We start from the raw sequence: 18,237 nt of genomic DNA, 5'->3' as shown, positions 1-18,237 counted from the left end.
AGAAAGTCACGTGAGGTCCATAAAGTTAGTTTTATGGTTTTGGGGAGTTGACACCGCGCGGTATATTTCACATTCTCCAGAATGTTAAGTGACACTTTAACTGCTTGCTGTGGTGGGGAAGGGGGCAGAGGTAGGTGAGCGCTCTCCTAGCCCAGAAGGCGGTGGCGGCAGCCCAGGCCCAGCACGCCCGCAGTAAGTCGCTTCCAGCTTTTGCTTTTTCCCCTTGCAATTTTGGGGCTTGGGACTGGGGAAGGAAATCTTGCCTCCGGCAGGGCTGTAGGATAATAAATAGGGGAAATTCAGTCTGCTTTTTGCACCAAGTTCTCACAAGCTGGGTGTCCGAAGTGGGGGCACTCGGTTTGATAAGGCCTCAGCAGCTAGGGTGCCTGGTTTTTATTTGCTGGAGTGTCTGGTTCTTTGTGGGGAAAGGGCTTGTGTGGGTTCCTTCAGTGCCCTTGGAAATTTAGGGGACAAGAAGGAGGGGCGTGTACTGCTGAAAGAAGGGCCCCTTGTGGGGGGCCACTTCACTGCTGGATATCTTCAGACAGACATCTCCCACCCCAGGAAAGAAAGTTTATGACATTCATTTGTCAGGGGGGTGTGGGGGCGCGCCGCTGGGCACTTTTATCTGGATACATCTGAGCTGAGAAAAAGTACCGGGAAGGCTAACGCAGCTGCTGGGGGCTGCCTTGTGCGGGGCACTCTCTGGTTTTCAGATCTTTGAACCTCATGAAAGGGGGTACCTCCAATTCTGCATGGCTTCATCAGGGTTATCCAGAATGGGTAGTACGGCACCTCTGCACGCAACTTCAGCCTGTGGGTCCCAAGCCAATCCCTCTGCTAGGCTCTAAGTAGGGTCCTGAGGTCAGAGTGGGGAGCGGAGAGAGGGGGGCAGTCCCTCAAATCCAAAACCTAAATCCTGGCCGGGAGTATGGGGAAGGGGAGAGCTTCTTCCCTTGTGTAGAGTTAGATATTTAAGTAGAACCCTGGCAATCCCTCCATAAATGAAACTTGCTCAAGAACACAGACCCCCAACTGTCGGGAGGGAAAAAAGGGACTCAGGAGCTGAGAGAGAAAATTAAAAAGGTGCTCTCTTTCTTCTCTCCTTTCCTCCTCTCTCCCCACCAGACCCTTAAAAGCCCCTTTGTTTTGTGGTGCCACAAACCAGAGGGATTTCATTATTTGACCCCCAGGGGACCTGTTATTTTCTAAGGATGTTACCCTTCTTCTAAAAAACCAGAGGCCTCTTCTCCACCAAATTGATCCCCCAATTTTAAGACCCATGGGGTCAACCACCCTGTCAGTCCTGCTTTTGCCAGCCCGCCATCTCTTGAGTTAGCTTACCAATTCCTGCGGATAGCCCCTGGAATTGGACATGTGGCACCTTAAGGGGCTTCTGATCTTTGATCACGGGGAGGGGCACAAGATTCCCTCCTTTTCCCACTGAAGGACATCTTGGCACTCTCTCCCTCTCTCTCCTGTAGCCACTCTCTGTTTCCTGAGCTCTTCAAACCCTTCCAGGCCTGACTTACAGGAGACGCTTCACAGGCTTTGAGAGCAAAGAGGACAGAAAGCTTGGGGTCCTCACCCTGATTGGAAGGCACATCTCCCCAAGAATGATAGGGCCTTTGTATTCCTTGGAAAGGAGACTCTGGTCAGCTCCCAAAGGATTCCCAGCACCACTTAAAATACTAGTAAATTTTGGAGGCATAACTTCTACAGGCTTCCACTCTGGACAAGGCAAGCGAGTTGAGTGAGGTGCAGAGGAAGAGTGCCCCAGGGGCAGAATCAGACCTGAGACCTCCTGGGAAACCCCATTCCTATTGTGCCCCTGGCCTCCCTCTCTCAGAAACCTCAGATTACCAGGCCTGCCCTTGAAGATTTTTCTGCCTCCACTCATGTCAATTCTGCTAACTCTGATAGTGTGTGGGGTGACTCGGGGACATCTGCTGGGCATATCTAGACAGATTTTCCGGAATGTTGAAGAGCAGCCCGGGTGGGGGTGCCCACTTCCACCGTGGATGCCAAAACCCTTGGAGGGTCTCCTCCTGCTCTAAGCAGACCCTGGAGAAGATGCTCTAGCTGGGCTTTCATCTTCTTTGCTTCAGCTTCTCTGGGCAAAGGTCCCTTGAACCCCAACAAGGACGCATTAGGTGAGGGGATGAGCGGGCGCGGTGCGAAGGGATTTCTCGTGCAAAGGAACTCTCTCCTCTGCCGCAGACCTGCACCCTCCCCTCCCGTCTTCCCAAAGATATTCTCTCGGACTCCCGGATTCCAGGCTGGGTCCAGGCCTCCATCCTCTGAGCTACAGGCCAGCACCCTCTGACCAGATCCTTAAGCCCATCGGCCCATCCGTCTTAAGCCCATGGGCCCATCCGTCTACCCTCAACCTGAGGCAGGGACAAGGAGGCAGGCGGCCGATGGAGATTCAGGCGGCAGTTTCCCTTTTCCTTCTGAAGCCAGCCTGATCACGACTCAGTGGACAATTTGATCTTGATTTTTTTTGTTTTATTTGGTTATTTTTTGTTTTGTTTTGTTTCTGTGTGGCCGCCGGGTGGGAGGAAGTATAAAGAAGTGTAAACAGGAAAGCCAGCGGGGCCTGGAGTTCCAAGCGTCCATATTTCATCGGCTTCCTCTCCATAACTGCCGCGGGGACACTTAACCCTTCCCTGGCTGTGAGAACGTATTCCCTGGGGGCTAGTGGGGCAGGGTGTGGGGGCCGGAAGCAAGTAGAAACTCTTCTCCAGGCCTGGTTCCTTTATCCCCAGGGTCTGGATGCTGGGGCAGGAGGATTCAGAGCAAGGGAGAAGACAGACCAGATGGCTCAGCAGAACCCCCAAACTCAGTCCCTTCCAGGACAACAGGAGAAGGCTGTAGCCTGCATGGGCTTCCCAGTGTGGGGACCAACACAGCCAGCCAAGGAGGAGAGGGCTGGCAGGAACCTGTCCCCTCTTTTAGGGGAAAGCCCACTGATCACTCTCTCCATTTTCGGAGTTTCTCAGAGTAATCAGATTTTGAGGCTGGGATCTGCCCACAGCGGGATTTATCGATTGCTCCGGCGCTGTTACACATCCATATTAATTAACCCAGACACCGCCTGGAAACCGAGCTGTTTGGGGAGGGGGAGGGGAGAAATGGGACCCCTTAAGGAGAATGGACTTTTCTCCCTAAGCGCCCCAGGGGTGCAGGTTGGAGAGTCGCTCCCTACAAGAATCACGTGGGCCTCCCCAGCTCAAAGTCCCTCGACTTCTGAGCAGGAGTAAGCGTGACTTACTCTCCACAGCGGGACTCGGTGCGCGAGTCTCCTAGAGGTGGAATAAAACACCTCCAGGACTCTTCCTTGTCAGAGTTAGATTACCCCAGCCCTTCGGGGGATGGATCTGGTGGATGTTCTCAGCACGACCTTTCTGGAGGGGTTAACACCTCCTCCCCACCTTCCTTTCAACTTCCCCAAGGTAGAAGCTTTTTATGATTTTCCGGCTTGTTTGGTTTTAGTGTTTGTTGGTGGTTGTAGCGTTGGTCTTCCCCTTCCTCCCACCCCTCCCTCCAAAAAGTGATTAAAATCTGTTAAAGGATTTAATTAAGAGAATTAAATGAAAAGGAAGGAGGCGCAAATGAGTTGGGGGAAAAACCCACACCAAAGCTATTCGCAACGATTAAATCGCCATTTTAACCATATAATGGAGTTTGCATCCTGAAAGGGGAAATCAACGCTCATATCTCATCAATAATTCATAGAGTCCGGGATCACGCAGAGGTCAGCAGACGGGGCCCTGAGCGTTGGCCTGCTTGGGGCTCCGAGCGGCTGCCTCATATATTACCCTCCGGCCACACCGCGGCCACCTCCACCACTCCCAGCCCAGGGCATGGGGCATGCTGACAGGTTTAGGCGGATTTTTCATTCTTTCTTTTGTTGAATTTACTGAGACCAGTTTGCGGGCTCCAAGAGGAAGTGGGGAATTTAGGGGACTGGAGAGGATTGGACTTCGGGCAATTCGAGAGCTGCTGGACCCGAATATCATCACCATCCCAAGTTTTAATCTCTCTCTTCCCCCTCTTTCTTCTTTTCTTTATGTTTTAGGCATCTTCTGATCTCTCTTCTCCCCAGATTTCCTCTTGGAGAGGAAAATGCTCTCTCTGCAGCATCCTCTAGCTTCTCCTCCCTGGAAAAGGCTCCCAGGCTGCCCAGCCGTGCTCTGGCCTTGCTCTCCCGAGTGGGTTCGGGCTGAGCCCCGAGCGCTGCGGCCTCGGCGCCGCCCGCGCCTGGCTTTGGTTGCAGGGATCCCTGACCTCAGAGCCTTGTGGGGTAGGGATGGAGGCATCTAGGGAGGAAAGGTACCTCGCAGTCCCCAGTCAAGCTTGCCTAGCCAAGAGATGACCCAGGCCAGGGGGAAAGGAAGGGCTGAGCCTGGGAAGCAGCATTTAGGAGAGAAGTGAAGGGAAAGTCCCAGCATGTGGGAACGTCTCCGCTTCAGAGCTTGGAGGCACCAGAGAGGATAATCCCTATAGATCGGAGCTCCTGCGGCCCGTTCCATTCTCCTTCTCTCTCTCTCTGTCTCTTTAATGAGCTCCCTTTTCTGTTTTCCAGCTCCCAAGGGCCCCTAGGAAAGAAGAACAAACGCTTCCCTGTGAGAGGTGGGGGCCTGGGAAGCGATATTTGGGTACAAGGGAAACCGAAAGAGCGCAGGTCATCGGCGCGGCCGCTGCGCTGGCCGGGAGGCAGAGGCTGTAACGTCCCGAAGCTGCCAGTAGAGTCCGCCTTAGACCAAGTTCACAGCCAGGCTGGGGCCTCCGAGGCGCCAGCGAGCGGCCGCGCAAAGTGGCCCCGGGTCCGCTGGGCCTTGCATGGTCTGGACACGGAGCGCTCTCCCGAGCCCTAGGGGGGTCTATGGCCCCCTCCGCTCCCAAGGAACCCTTGCTCCAAGCTCTTTCCGCTCTTCAGCCCAGAAACACCCTTGTCCAGGTTATGCTACCCATTCTACCGCTCCTCACACGTCCCCTTGCGCAGCAACGGCGGCCCCACCCTGGGGGACAAGAATAGAGAGGAGTGGGCGGTCAAAAGCTCTTCCAGGCATCCTAACACGACAGACCGGTGAAAATGCAGCAAGTGGGGTCAATGCAGAAAGTGGGGTTGGTGTCTTTTCCAAGGAGTTATTTAATAATCAAAAGACCCCTCTTGCCCAGGTCTAAGGCCCTTAGTTGGGGGGAGAAAGGACCGCGTGTAGGGGGGAGGGGTAGGGAAGGCGTTTTGCGCTTGGGTTTCTGCAGCCGGCGCAGCGGAATGAGACTCTGGGCGGTAAGGCCAGTGTTATTGCCGGAGGGGTCGCGAAGTTGGAGGGTCAAAAGTTTACAGCGTGCGTGAGCGTCTAGTGGCGGGGGCGGGGTGGGAGAGGGGAGGACGCTGTGTGTGCGAAGCTAGGACAGAGCGAGCACGGGATGCTCGAGGTAAGGAAGAGTTGTGGGGTCGGGGAGTGGGGGAACACCACTGGGGCGGGGGAGAGGTAGACATCTGGGGAAGGAGAAACTGAGGGAGGAAGAAACCTTTCTCCAAAAAACCGCGTTGGTGCCGTGGGGAGCTGCACCAAAGAGAGCGCTGCGGGCATGGCGAATCTTGTGCGCAATTTTCTCCCCCAAAGATAACCTTTGAGTCACCACATAAAATTTAATTAAAACCTACCCAGCCGCACACATTAAAAAAAATCCAATTACCCACACGTCCTTGCAGGACGTTTGCTGGGGCCAAAGAAGGCTTCCAAGGTGAAGGCCTGATTCTCACCAACATCAGCACCACCGTGCTTCCCCTAAAGGGGTCGAACTGCTGCCTCCCCCAACCCCCTTCCCCCAGGCAGGCCTGCTTTTCAGGGACTCCTCACCCCCAGGCTGGGTCCAGGCAGCAGGAGTCCACGACCATGGGCCCAGACTGGAGGGTTTCTAAACTTCCATCCCTCTTTCCAAATTGCTTAGGTTTAAGAACTTGGATATTGAAAGAAGGCAGGCTTGTTCAGACTCTCTTTCCCAGACCTCCACTTGCATGTTCATCCAGAATCCCTCTCTTCCTCTTTAAAGAGGAGGGACGGGAAACGAGGAGGAAAAATACCGAATGGCCTCATAGAGATTTTTTTAACTGGAGTTGAAACAGGCGACCTGAAATGAACCTCGAATCCATGCATTGAGCTTAGCTCTTAAGTAAAATGCTTTAGAGAGACTATAATTATAACACCAGGGCATATGCCTACTTTGGGTCTTTAAATGACTGTTGCATTATGAGATGCCATCATAGTCTCTTCCAAGCATTTAACAAAGAGGGGTGCTGTGGGTGTGCTGTGGTTTGTCCTGCCAGAATAGAGAGAACCTGAGAGTTTTCACAAAGATGCCTTTTAAATATAGCCAGAAGAAACAACGATTTCATGTCAAATTTTGAATCAATATGACCCCAGTTTTTGACCTAACCAACTGGATGTGGGTCTCCATTTCTATTCAATCTTCAGGCAAGTTTCGCTGGAGAGTCAGGCCAGGAAGGAATTCCTGGGGCCCAGAGGAGGTAGAGGTGAAAACCTGAACTGGAGGAATCTGTCTCCTTCTGTTCCCCCTCAGTCTCTTTTCCCTCCATTCCAGGACAAAATGGTAGCAAATTTATGGTTCTGTGGGATAGACTGGAGCAGCCCAGGGTCCTAGGCTGGAGGGGCCTCAAGCTGTGTGCCTTGGGATGCTCTCCCCTGACCCCCCTTCACTAGGAGAATACCACCCTGCTGACACTCCCCCTAGACTTGAACTGGGTGGAAGGGAAGTCACCTAACCCTCCTCTGCTGGTCCGTTGGAGGCTGAACAAATGGGGAAATGGGTTGTTGGCAGTCCAGCAACTTCTAATGCTGAAGGGACAAACCAAAGAAAATCTTTGAGTATTTTCAATATCTCCTTGATTCGCTCCTGAACCTCCTTGTGGTGGTGATGGGGGCAGGCAAACAAATTACTGTATAGATGAGAGGTGGTTTTAAATAAATTAGGGGAGGATGTTGTTTTGTTTTTAAAGGAGAATTAAAGCCTCTGAAAGCCAAGTGCCCAGCTTTGACCAGAGCAGTCCAGCCCCTCTCTCAGGGTTTTCTCTGTTTTCCCCAAATGCCAGCCTATGGACCAAATCTCAGCAGGGAGGTGGAAAGGTCATTCCTGGGGCCCTGGAGCCTCCAAAGTTTGGGCAGAAATGGGGGTATCTCTGGCACTGGGGAGGGAATAAAGCAGATGGAGTGTGCAATGGGGTCAGGATACAGGCCCTGCCAGTGCAGCCATTTATAGGGAAGACAGGAGAGAAGGGGGCTCTGGCTCAGGCCTGCTCTCTGGGACCCAGATCCCCAAGGCCACATTGCCTCTTCTCCAGGTGCCAGCCTCCTTCACAGGCCATAAAGGGAACCTCCATGGATTCCCATCCTCTCCCTCTTTGCCCTGGAAACCCAAACTGACAAAAATATAGGAATGACGGAATATCAAAGCAGGGGCCTGCCGGGCAGAGTCCTATCCAAATAGGGTTTTTGGGGGGATGGGAGCTGGGTGAAGGGAAGAGAAGGTTCTGGCAAAAAGTCGAGCTGGAGAGGATGAACTGAATCAAATTCCTGCTCTGTCATTTTTCTCCCAAGTAATGACCTGCGCAAAATTCAATATGACCGAGCGAACTGCGCGAGCGTATTATGGTAACTGCCTGCTCGTGGGGGAGGCCCGGAGAGGGGTGAACCGCAGGTCACGGCGTCTAAAAATTATTAAAATGTTCGAGAGCCTCGTGACGCGCCTAGCTGTTTAACAAAGACTGCCAAAGTATGAGATTAATACGAAAACTTGCGCTTCAAAAACAAAAACACATCAAAAAAAAGTCTTGTTCCGGCTTCCAAGGGGGCCCGTAGCTCCTCTGCCCGCAGCCGCGGTTCGGTTTTCCGGATACACAATAGTGGACAAGAGCGAGCTCATCCGCTGCCGGCGGGTCCGCGGGCGGGTCGGCGGCCGGGAGGGCGCGGGGAGCGGCCGGGTGAGTACTCCTGCCGGCTCCCCTCTGGGCCTTCCACTCCTCCGCGCCGCTGGGCTGCCGGCGCGCCGGCCGGCCGGCTGGGCGCTCGCCTCCACGGCCCTTCGGTTTCCCTCCCTCGCTCTGTCCCTCCCTCCCCGCCGACAAAAGGTAGATGATTTCGCGAGGGCTGGACACGCCCGGGCTGGTGGAAGGGGCTGAGCAGCGACAGGTCACGCTAGCAACCTGTGGCTGCGGGAGAAGGTGGCTGGCGAGCCAGTGAACGACCCCGGATCGCAGGAGAGGCGGCTCCGAGCGCGCGCGCGGAGCCCTTGCTCATATTTTTATTATGCGTATTGATGTTAGTATTCTTCCGGGGAGTGGAGGGGAGAGGCAGCCTCCCGCTCTGGTGAAACCCGTCTTGAGAGTCGCTGATAAATCCTGTCCTCCACCCACCTCGGCTGGGGTGGGGGTGCGGCGCCTCGGTGGCATGGGCAGGTGGTGGCTCCCAGCGCGCAGAGGAGAAAATCTCCGCGCTCTGTCCCTAGGATCGGCCATACCCAGCCCCGCAGTGGCTCTGCTTCCCATCTGTCTCTTGGGGTGCTCTGGGCACCTGGGCCGCGTCTCTTGTGAAGTGTAGAGCAGCAGAGAGGCCCAGTGGCCAGCCAAGCGGCCCTCCCAAAATTCTGAAAAGCCGACGAGTTGGACGGGTTTCAGAGAGCGGGCAAGTTGAGAAGGGCAGGAGGTATGGGGTGGGGGAGGGGCCTGGCCAGTTGGAATGGGTCGTGGAGCCCCTGACTGCGTGGCCTTTGACAAGACTGGGGAAAGGTCCCTGCTTGACACTGGGGGGCTAGTGGGGGTCCTACCTCACACATTTTGTCTGTGGGCCCAGGGCCAGACTTCAGTGTCCTTGGGTGCCCAGATGGGGGTCTGAGATTACCAGCTGGACCCTCTCTTGGCAAAGATAACTACAAAATAATTGTGTGTGTGTGTGTTTGATTTTTCAAATGCACGTGAGTCCAGCCTGGCTGGGAGAGTGTTAGTGTTAGAAATCAGGCCTAGAGGCCGACGTTGGCAATCTAGATGTGGGATAGAGGGTCTCTGGACCTGGGTGCTGGCAGGTGGAAGTTCTCTTCATGCGCACCTGCGAGGCTTCCAGGACTGGGGATGGGCAGAGATTTCTGGAGTGTGGCGGTTAGAGGGTGGTTTTTTGTGTTGTTGCTATATTTGTTAATTAAATTTTTATTATTCTGACTTGCTCACTAGGGATGCAGTGTTTCTGAGACCCAGGGAGATGGGCAGGGAGTCTGGGTGGGGAGGAGGCTTCTGTGCACACTTCCCCTCACCCTGTGAAGGCCCTCAGCTTTCACATTCTAGGACTCAGTTCCCTCCAGCCCAATCCCATCTCCCAGTCTAGCAAATTGAGCAGCTCCTGGGAGCCTCAGGAAGTTCGTTTGGAACCCCCAGACCCCCTAGATTACCCAGATCCCCATTTTGGTCCCACTGCCAGCAGCCCGAGCAGGTGGCCAGATGAGAAACTTTAGACAGAACCTGCCTGGGGCTAGGGAGGTGGGGAAAACAGGATTCCTCCCCACACTCCGGGGATTATCCCCCTTTTCTGGCCCCAGGGGGTGTGGGAGGTTGGGAGGGACGGGAACATCATCTGGCTGCATCTTTTATGGTTCCTCATCGCCCTTCATTCGGAAGTGAAACGCCTTTGATCTTTTTCTCAGGTTATAAACAGAATTGCCCGTCATTAAATATCCGGGGCCCCATCTGCTTGGTCTCCTAGCATTTTTCTTTACAGCTGTTTCTCTCTTTTTACCATAGAATTTTTCCAAAAGGACTTTTACGACACCTCCCTTCACACCCAGCCGCCTCTCTCTCCTCCCTTTGCTGAGAGGCGCCTTGGAAAATATCTAGATATTCGTTTGATCACAAACTAAAGGCTGCGAGGGGCACGGAGGAGACGATTGGGGTTTTGTTTTTCTTTAAAAAAAAATAAAAGTCCTGGGGGGGAGGGGAGGGGCGTGAGGGCACCCAGAAGGGCCTGATTCTGACTTCGAGGCAGCCTCAGGATGACCCTTCCTCCTTTTGTGCCTAGCTAATGTTTACATCTCATAATTCATGCGCCGCCGAGAGTTTCGCTGCGGCCGGCCGCGAGGTTCGTGTCCTTTGCGGACTGGCTGCTTCTATTTCTCTTTAATAGAAGAGAAAGAGAATTGAAAACCTTGTAATCCCAAGAATGGACCCGCAGTGCCTTTGCCCGTTGCCAGAGCTCAAAACTAGAACAAAACGAAATAAAATCCAAGCGCTCAAACCATACCCCAAACGAAGAACGCGCCGAAAGTAGGAGAGCTGGAAAATTTCTGGGCCAAGAAGATGTCTGTCTTCTGTATATACCCTGTAGATCCGAATTTGTGTAAGGAATTTTGTGGTCACAAATTCGTATCTAGGGGAATATGTAGTTGACATAAACACTCCGCTCATTTTTTTTCCCCGAAGAAAGATTTTTTTCTAAATGAGGACCATCCGGTGACTGACCACGCGACGACGCCTTCCTTTTTCTTTTTTCCTCTTTCTTTTCCTCCTTGCGCTGGTTAGAGATGGAGGAATCATCTACCTGGAATCTCCCCACGCCTGCCCCTGGGAGCCTTGGTCCTTTTGCACTTCTCTTAATAGGTTAATGTTGATGTTTTTATTTTATCCTCTCCCTCAAGCCTACTTATTATCTATTCCGGGCTCAGGGAGGTTTTACTGAAAATCCGGGGAAAAAATAACTGTTGTCTTCAGTGTGCGAAGGCGAAGGAAATTCGCTTTTCAAACGGATGCTGAGGTCGCCTTTCCGTTTGGGTTCAGAACAAGATGCCCTGGAAACACGCGATTACCAAGGGGTGTTATTGTGGGGGGGGGGGGGCACCTCTAAGGCTCTTATCCCCAGAATCACAGGGATGTGAGATTTCTATTCGTTGGGGAGGAGGCTGCATTAGTGGCAATTAGAACGTCTGGACGCCGTGGTTAGTATTGCTCCGGTGGCTCTGGAATTAGCAAATTGCCATTCAATGTGCTCTTAAAAGTTGTAGGGTTTTTACTCCAGGGCTCATGTTCAGTGTGGGAAATCAAGTCGTTTATCCCGGTTGGGCCGCGTGGGGTAAGGGGAGGAATGGATACGAGAGGGGAACAGACGGACTGACTGACACAGCCAAACTAATAGCGCAGCTAAATGCGATCTGGAAGGCGAGGTCTCCCCGAATTAGTGCATGAATTTCCTATCGATCCGCCCGCGGTTCCATTCATCTCTGACAAGTCCCTCCGTGCACCCGCCTGCTTGCTCCCGACGCCTCCTCTCTCACTCCCTACCCCTCCCCATGCGGCTGCAGAGAAAAGCCTTGCGCTCAGAGCCTCGCCCCCATGTGGGTTCCCTTCTCTGGGCGGAGCCCCCAGTCAGCCCCTCACTTAACTCCCCACACAGACGCCGGCGGGGCCATGGGTTCCCTCCCGTTGTGAGGAGGTGATGGGGGCCTATGGAAGGCAGAGAATGCTGGGCGGAGGTGAGGCAGGGCAGAAGGGACTACACCAGGAGCCCCAACTTCTGGGGGGATCCCGGGATTGCGCTCTGCCCAGCACCCCAACAGGCCCTCCGGTGGCAACCTGCTCGCTCGCTCGCTTGCTCGCTCTCTCCGTCTCCCAGATTCCGGAGAGAGCCGGGCGGGCGAGGAGGCGGTCGCCCCGCAGGAGCCCTATGTAAATCCTGGTGTTGGGTGGGTGGGGAGGGGGAAGAGAAGAAGGGGAAATAAACCTCTTTGGCTGGAGTAGGGTCTGGGTGAGCAGATTTCCTTATCCGGGAATCGCAGGCGGGGCGGCCATTGGTTCCGAGGATCACGTGGGCCCCTAACTTTGTTCACTTGACAGTAAGTAGGAGGGCTTTCGGAAACAGGAAAACGAGTCAGGGGTCGGAATAAATTTTAGTATATTTTGTGGGCAATTCTCAGAAATTAATGGCTATGAGTTCTTTTTTGATCAACTCAAACTATGTCGACCCCAAGTTCCCTCCGTGCGAGGAATATTCACAGAGCGATTACCTACCCAGCGACCACTCGCCGGGGTACTACGCCGGCGGCCAGAGGCGAGAGAGCAGCTTCCAGCCGGAGGCGGGCTTCGGGCGGCGCGCGGCGTGCACCGTGCAGCGCTACGCGGCCTGCCGGGACCCCGGGCCCCCGCCGCCTCCGCCACCACCCCCGCCGCCCCCGCCACCGCCCGGGCTGTCCCCTCGGGCTCCTGCGCCGCCGCCCTCCGGGGCCCTCCTCCCGGAGCCTGGCCAGCGCTGCGAGGCGGTCAGCAGCAGCCCCCCGCCGCCTCCCTGCGCCCAGAACCCCCTGCACCCCAGCCCGTCCCACTCCGCGTGCAAAGAGCCCGTCGTCTACCCCTGGATGCGCAAAGTTCACGTGAGCACGGGTGAGTGCGTGGGCACCCCTTCCCCCTCCCGCCCCCGGCGCTTTACACCCGAAGGGACCAGGAGGCATGGGGCGGGGGGAAGCTGGGGGAAGCCAATTGTCCCCGCTATAAACTCGCCATTGCCGGAGATTTACGGTCGCCTGTTTTCAGAGCCACATAATTACATCCCCCATAAATTTTTATGGCCCGGTGGGCCCCGCGCCTTTGAAGTCGGTTCCCCATCCTCTTTGCCATTCTCACCAGCGACTTTTTTGCCGGGGAGATGCAGTCTCAGTGAAGTTGGAGGTTGGGGAGGGGTGTAGGAGGTGGGGGAGGAGAAGGAGGAGGAGGTAATCTGTATTTAAGCAGAGAGTGGAGTCAACTCCCAGTATTTATTTTTCCCTTTCTTTCCTCTAGTCTGGCTCCTTGGCTGGAGAAGTAAGCAAAAGTTTTTACTGGGGGCAGGCACCGCTTTGGAATCTGAGCAGCGAGGGTGGGAACTAACAGAAGAAAGGTTTAGGGACGCTCCCCTCCCTCTTTCACCCCTCAATTTCCCATCCAGGGCCCCAGGCCAAGGGGGGAGAGAGGAGAGTTTAAAACCTTGTGAAGATTTCTCAGTCCCCCACCCCACCCCACCCCACCCCACCCCCTCTCCAGACTTCTGAACAACGTAGAGACAACACAACCTTCCAAAACTTGGAAGTCTCTTTCTCTTCCCGGGGTCTCGTTTTCTTCCCTTTTCGTCCCCACCCCCCCCCCCCCCCCCCCGTGGAGGAAGAAGAGGTGGCGGGAGTGGGAGGGATGGAGACACTGTGCTAGCTGGAAGAAAGAGCTCTCCCTCCTCCCTTTCGGGGCAATAAAACTTTCTCTTTCTCCCTCTCTCTGTGTGTGTCCAGTAAACCCCAATTACGCCGGCGGGGAGCCCAAGCGCTCTCGGACCGCCTACACTCGCCAGCAGGTCTTGGAGCTGGAGAAAGAATTTCACTACAACCGCTACCTGACGCGGCGCCGGAGGGTGGAGATCGCCCACGCGCTCTGCCTCTCTGAGCGCCAGATCAAGATTTGGTTCCAGAACCGGCGCATGAAATGGAAAAAAGACCACAAGTTGCCCAACACCAAGATCCGCTCGGGTGGCACCGCAGGCGCAGCCGGAGGGCCCCCTGGCCGGCCCAACGGAGGCCCCCCCGCGCTCTAGTGCCCCTCGCGCGGGAACCGCGAACCTCGGGGCGGGGGTGGGTTGCGAGCGCGAGGGGTTTGGGGGAGAGAGGCGGGAGGGGACCCTGGGGCCTGGGCCCGAAAAAGCCTACCTACCCCCCCTCCTACTTTATCTATTTACAAGAATAAACGCAGAGGAGGGGAAGGGAAAGCTTTATTTATAGAAATGACAATAGGGAGCCGGGCGAGGCCCCCCAAAAGCAAGGTTCAAGTCTCTTGCTTTCTTCCTTAAAAAAAAAAAAGAAGAAGGAGGAGGAGGAAGAAAGAAAAAGACAGAAAGAGAAATAGGAGGAGGCTGCACTCCTCGTTTTCAGCTTTGGCGAAGATGGATCCACGTTTCATCTTTAATCACGCCAGGCCCAGGCCCATCTGTCTTGTTTACTCTGCCGAGGAGAGGACGGGCCTCGGTGGCGACCATTACCTCGACACCCGGCTAACAAATGAGGCCCGGCTCGGCCGCCGCCGCCTCTGCTACTGCCGCTGCTGGAAGACAGCCTGGATTTTCTTTCTTTGTCCCCCATTCCTGACACCCAGCGAAACCACTCTGACTGCCAGATAGCGCAGTGTTTTGGCCACGGTAACAAACGCACACACACAACCTCCTTCTCCTCCTCCGTGCCCCTTCTTGGGGACACTGACTGCTCACCGCCTTCCACCGCGGGGCTGGGGTGGGGGGCAGCAGGAAGGGGCCAAGTGGAGGTGAGGGCAGCCTTGGCAACGCAGGAGTGGGCAGGGAAATTGAATCCAAGAAAAAAAGAGGCCGGGAGACCCAGGAGGGCCTTCCTCTGGAAGATCAAGCCGTTCCCGGCAGGGTGAGGGTCCAGTTCAGTTTGAAAGCTGGGCACAGCCTTCTCACGAACTTAGAGTTGTACAGCGGCCGGGGGGAGCCTTCTCTCCTAGACTGAAAATGAATGTGAAGTTAGGAAATAAAAGGTTGTGCCCCTCTTGGTCTGGGAAATGATGCTACAGAGATCTCTCCCATAGTTAATCATTGTTGCATTGATTATTATTATTATTATTATTATTAATTATTATTATTTTATGTCATGTGCGTCCTTTCTCCTATTCCCTTTCTGACATTCCAAACCAGGCCCCTTTCCTAGTAGTGGGGCTGCCTGAGTCTAGAACCCTTTGTTGGCGTGAAAATTTGTGTCCTGTACAGAGTGACTATAGAAATAAATGTTTGGTTTCTCGTGACCAGCACGGCGTGTTTTTGTTGAAACCTTGCTGTAAAGGTACAAATGCCCCCCAGCGTATATCCTAAGCACCCCGGTCCATTCAGCCTCATGGTGTATGTGGTTGAGGATTTTTTTCAGAGTCTGATGGGAATTTCTATCTCAGAGGACTCGAAATTGTGGTAGCTGGTTTGTTTTCCTTTTGGGGTGGGTGTGTTTTGTTTGGGGCTTTTAATTTGTTCTTTCCAGTCCAAAAATGGATTGAGAGGGCTGACTCCAATCCCTAATGGGGGGGGAAATGTTTCGTTCTAGGACACAAGAGGCTTAAGTATGGCAAAGCCTTTCATATTGTGATTTATTTGTCATAAGCAAATAAAATGCAGTTAAGCTGTCTCCTTCTAGACAGACGGCTCTTTGGTTATTAAAGTTCCGAAAGAGAGGATTCTGCGAGGCTGGCCTCTTTCCTCCCGCGTAAGAAGGTACTGTTTTCCTCTGAGGTGTTTAAGGCTTTAATGAGTCTAATTTTTTGCACAGATGTTTCTGGGTGTTTGCAGGTTTTCAGAGTATTTTTATATTACAAAGGAGCTAGCCGATGCCATAGCTCAAACTCTGACAAGCAAATAGATAATCAAGAAGACAAATGGCCTCTTTTGTGAAGCCCTGCTCCTGTATTAATTTTCATTTTCTTTCTCATAGAAAGTATTGAAAGTACAACTGGGGACCAAATAGCTTTCTGCCTCTGAGGTCCCAGTCACCCCTAGAATGGAATGGGGGCAGGGAAGGGAGTGCGGGTGACCCTCAGAAGCTGCTTTTGTGCAGCACCCAAGAGAAGTTCTAAGGTCTCGGGGTTCCGGCCTCGGGGGCTCTGGTCCTATGGTGGTCCAGAGTACAGCCACCCTGCCTCCAAAAAGCTGGGGGCTCAGGAGAGCATATGCAACTAAAAGTCATTTTTCCATCCCGTCTCCCTTCAGAAAATAAAAATAGCCAATTCCACCCGCACGTTTTATTGTTATTTCTTTTGTGTTCTTCTGGTTTGCAGCGCCCAGGAGTTTGAGGCTGGGTAGGGCCCAGGGACAGACGGGGCCCAGTGTCCACAGCGCAGGAAAGGGTGGCTGAACCGCCTGTTTAAATGCTGCCGGGAGACTCATAAAAAATCGCCCAGGACCTGGAGGATGAGAGTGGCGAGCTTTGTTTCGGTGGAATCGCGGTGCGATGCTTAGCTGCCAGGGGATGCAGCCGCTCTTACGAGAGGGGGGGAAATAGTTCTTAAAAAGCATATGCCCCCCCCAGGAATGCCTCTATAGAACCAAATCAAAGCTGCTCCTTGGAAGGTATGAATAGAATTAAAAAGATTTCTATGGAGCTTAAAGTTCACAGCCATTCTGTGTAGACAAGAGCTAAGAAAAATGTGAGAATTATACAGAAAACCATTAATCACTTCTTTTCTTTAAATACGTATCCTCTCTCCTTTGTTATTATTCAACAGCAAATCTCCGCAGACCGGCTGTTGGGGGAAAAAAGTGTTAGCCGTCTCTCCCGGATCTGCGAGGGGGAAAAAATTTGGAACCATAAAGTTGAAAACTTTTTTCTCTCAGTTTGGAAGAAGCCCTTCATCATGAATGGGATCCGTGGAGTTCGGGCAAGAGGAGGGGAGAGGCGCAAAGGTAACAAAGCCCCTGCCTGGGCTGGCATTTTTCTTTTCTTTCTTTCTTTCTTTCTTTCTTTTTTTTTTTTTTTTTTTTTTATCGTTTTATGGGCTCTTTTTACAAGGGAAAGAAGAAACTCTCTCCTCCTTTTCTTTTTCAACTATCTTCACGGGGGTTTTTATGGTGGATGCTTGGTCAGGTTTGCTGCCTTTTATGATGACTGATGCTTGGGTGAGAGGGAGAGAGAGGGGCCTGACACCTGGAGAGTGTTTGAACTGGTTGGGATGGAAGTGTCCTGGCCCCTGAAAAATCCCAGAGAAGGTTGTTGGTGAGGCAGCTCAGAAGTGCTTTTCTGGTTTTGGAAAATGCAGGCGGGCCTGAGAAGCCCAGCCTGTGTGCATAAGTGTGTGGGTGTGTATAGCAACGTGCACATGTGGCCAGTGTGTTCCGTGACTCTGTCTACACTGGGAGCTGTGTCCCATATGTCTGTTTACCGGTGAGCTGTTGTCACTGCCACCTCCTGGAAAAACGGAATGCAGTTCTTGAGTGGAACTCCCCAGCCTTGAAGCGGGGTATCGGTAGATGTCTTCGTTTTGTTTTTTCTTTTTGTGTCTAGCTTGGGATTCTAGACAAATATTTGCAACTCTCTGGAGCAGGAAACTGCTCCGTTCACAGGCAGCGTTCGTTGACCGGAATCTTCCTCCTCGGCTCTCCCCCCCTCCCTTCTTCCTGGAGGCTCAGTGTGCAGTTTGGGTTTGCTCTCTTGGTTTGGGGGCTCTGTTCCCCTCTCTGCGGCCTTCCTTCTGAGGGTGAGGGAGCCAGTGGGCTCTGCCTCAGACCTGAATGTGCTGGCCCTTTTTCCCTGAGGCTCACTGAGGGTTTGGAGGCAGGAGGCTGGCAGGAGAGAGAGTTCATGGAGAGGCCACGTTTTCTAGGCGATTAGCTCAGTATTAGAACCACAAAATGACCTCGGAAGCCCCTTGACCTCTCTGAGACTGGACATTGTGCTGGCTTTTGCCTCCTGCCCAGGAGGGAAAGTCACACCTCCACAGGGAGGGGTCCTTGGGCTGTTGTGTGTCCCATCTTCTCCATCCCCCTCTAGCCTCCAACCCCTTCTTTGCTATCTTGGAATTTCTGGATTGTTTTTCCATTACTGTCCGTTGAGAAGAAAAGAAGTAAAACTTTTAGCCGAGGGGTACAGTGGGGGAGGGAAGTAGGGTGCTGGTCTGTCTCTGTGAACAGCGCCTTCCCTCCCTTGGCTAGCCTGCAACCACCCGCCCCGTGTCTGGTTCATCCCTCCTTCTTTCCTATTTTGCTTGGAGGGGGCTGAGGGAAGAAAGACAAAGGGAGGCAGTATGAGAAGTCTATAGGGTTTCAGAGGGGTAGGGGAATAAGCCCCTGGGTGCTCCTTAGAGGGAGAGGGCTCCCCCGAGAGCCGTCCCTCGGAGGCTGTTGTCTCTCCAGTTCTGATAGCCAAATCCACAGCCTCTTGGCCCACTTGTCTGAAGTTCCTTTGTTTGGGAAGCTAGCCCTGTAATCACTCTCACCCGCTTCCTGTAATCCCCAATCCAACCCCAGCTTCTCACAGAGCCCAGGGAGCACCTCCCCACCAGAGGAGCAAGAGAGAGGGGAGAAGGAGCAGTGTAGGCTGTTCTGATCATTTCCAGGGGATACGCTGCCACATTGACCAAAGTTTCCAGCAACTTTTAATTTAAGAGATGGGTGGAGGTTTTGCTAAGAAGTGAACTCGGAACATAGAGCCTTTCCAAATCTGTACTCT

At 53.5% G+C, this 18,237-nt stretch overlaps 2 protein-coding genes and 1 non-coding gene across 9 annotated transcripts in view; all 3 read left to right on the top strand.

The window, feature by feature from the left end:
* HOXB3 (homeobox B3) overlaps positions 1–18,237 on the top strand; it is a 55,189-nt gene that overhangs the window by 14,054 nt on the left and 22,898 nt on the right. The window contains exons 1-3 of one of the 6 annotated variants that reach the window (XM_070226236.1): positions 83–192; positions 15,851–16,142; positions 16,298–16,475. The gene's annotated coding sequence lies outside the window, so the exon portion shown is untranslated. Of the gene's footprint in view, positions 1–64; positions 193–4,230; positions 8,012–14,981; positions 15,291–15,850; positions 16,143–16,297; positions 16,476–18,237 lie in introns of those variants that run through there. The other 5 variants (XM_070226237.1, XM_070226240.1, XM_070226241.1 and 2 more) reach the window with 5 other exon arrangements.
* On the top strand, positions 8,749–14,833 carry HOXB4 (homeobox B4). 2 transcript variants are annotated; one of them, XM_070226245.1, is made up of 3 exons: positions 8,749–11,538; positions 12,034–12,442; positions 13,318–14,833. In XM_070226245.1, exons 1-3 carry the CDS (start codon positions 11,512–11,514, stop codon positions 13,614–13,616), a joined length of 735 nt encoding a protein of 244 aa, XP_070082346.1. In that variant the 5' UTR covers positions 8,749–11,511; the 3' UTR covers positions 13,617–14,833. The 2 variants fall into 2 exon arrangements, with proteins under 2 accessions (XP_070082346.1, XP_070082344.1); XM_070226243.1 differs by lacking the exon at positions 8,749–11,538 and having other exon boundaries at positions 11,545–12,442.
* Positions 10,367–10,476, top strand: MIR10A (microRNA mir-10a). The gene has a single exon (NR_032896.1). It is a non-coding gene; the product is annotated as a microRNA mir-10a (primary transcript).

The sequence above is a fragment of the Equus caballus genome, chromosome 11 (assembly GCF_041296265.1).
Source record: "Equus caballus isolate H_3958 breed thoroughbred chromosome 11, TB-T2T, whole genome shotgun sequence".
Classification (NCBI taxonomy): Eukaryota; Metazoa; Chordata; class Mammalia; order Perissodactyla; family Equidae; genus Equus; species Equus caballus.
Note: the sequence above shows the minus strand (reverse complement) of the source record. Positions and strands in the feature narration are given on the sequence as shown.

Bases quoted from the DNA above. Each gene is read 5' to 3' on its own strand.
- HOXB4 (XM_070226243.1), top strand. From the start codon at position 11,986: ATGGCTATGAGTTCTTTTTTGATCAACTCAAACTATGTCGACCCCAAG. The intron at 12,443-13,317 runs GTGAGTGCGTGG...GTGTGTGTCCAG, and splicing joins CAAAGTTCACGTGAGCACGG to TAAACCCCAATTACGCCGGC.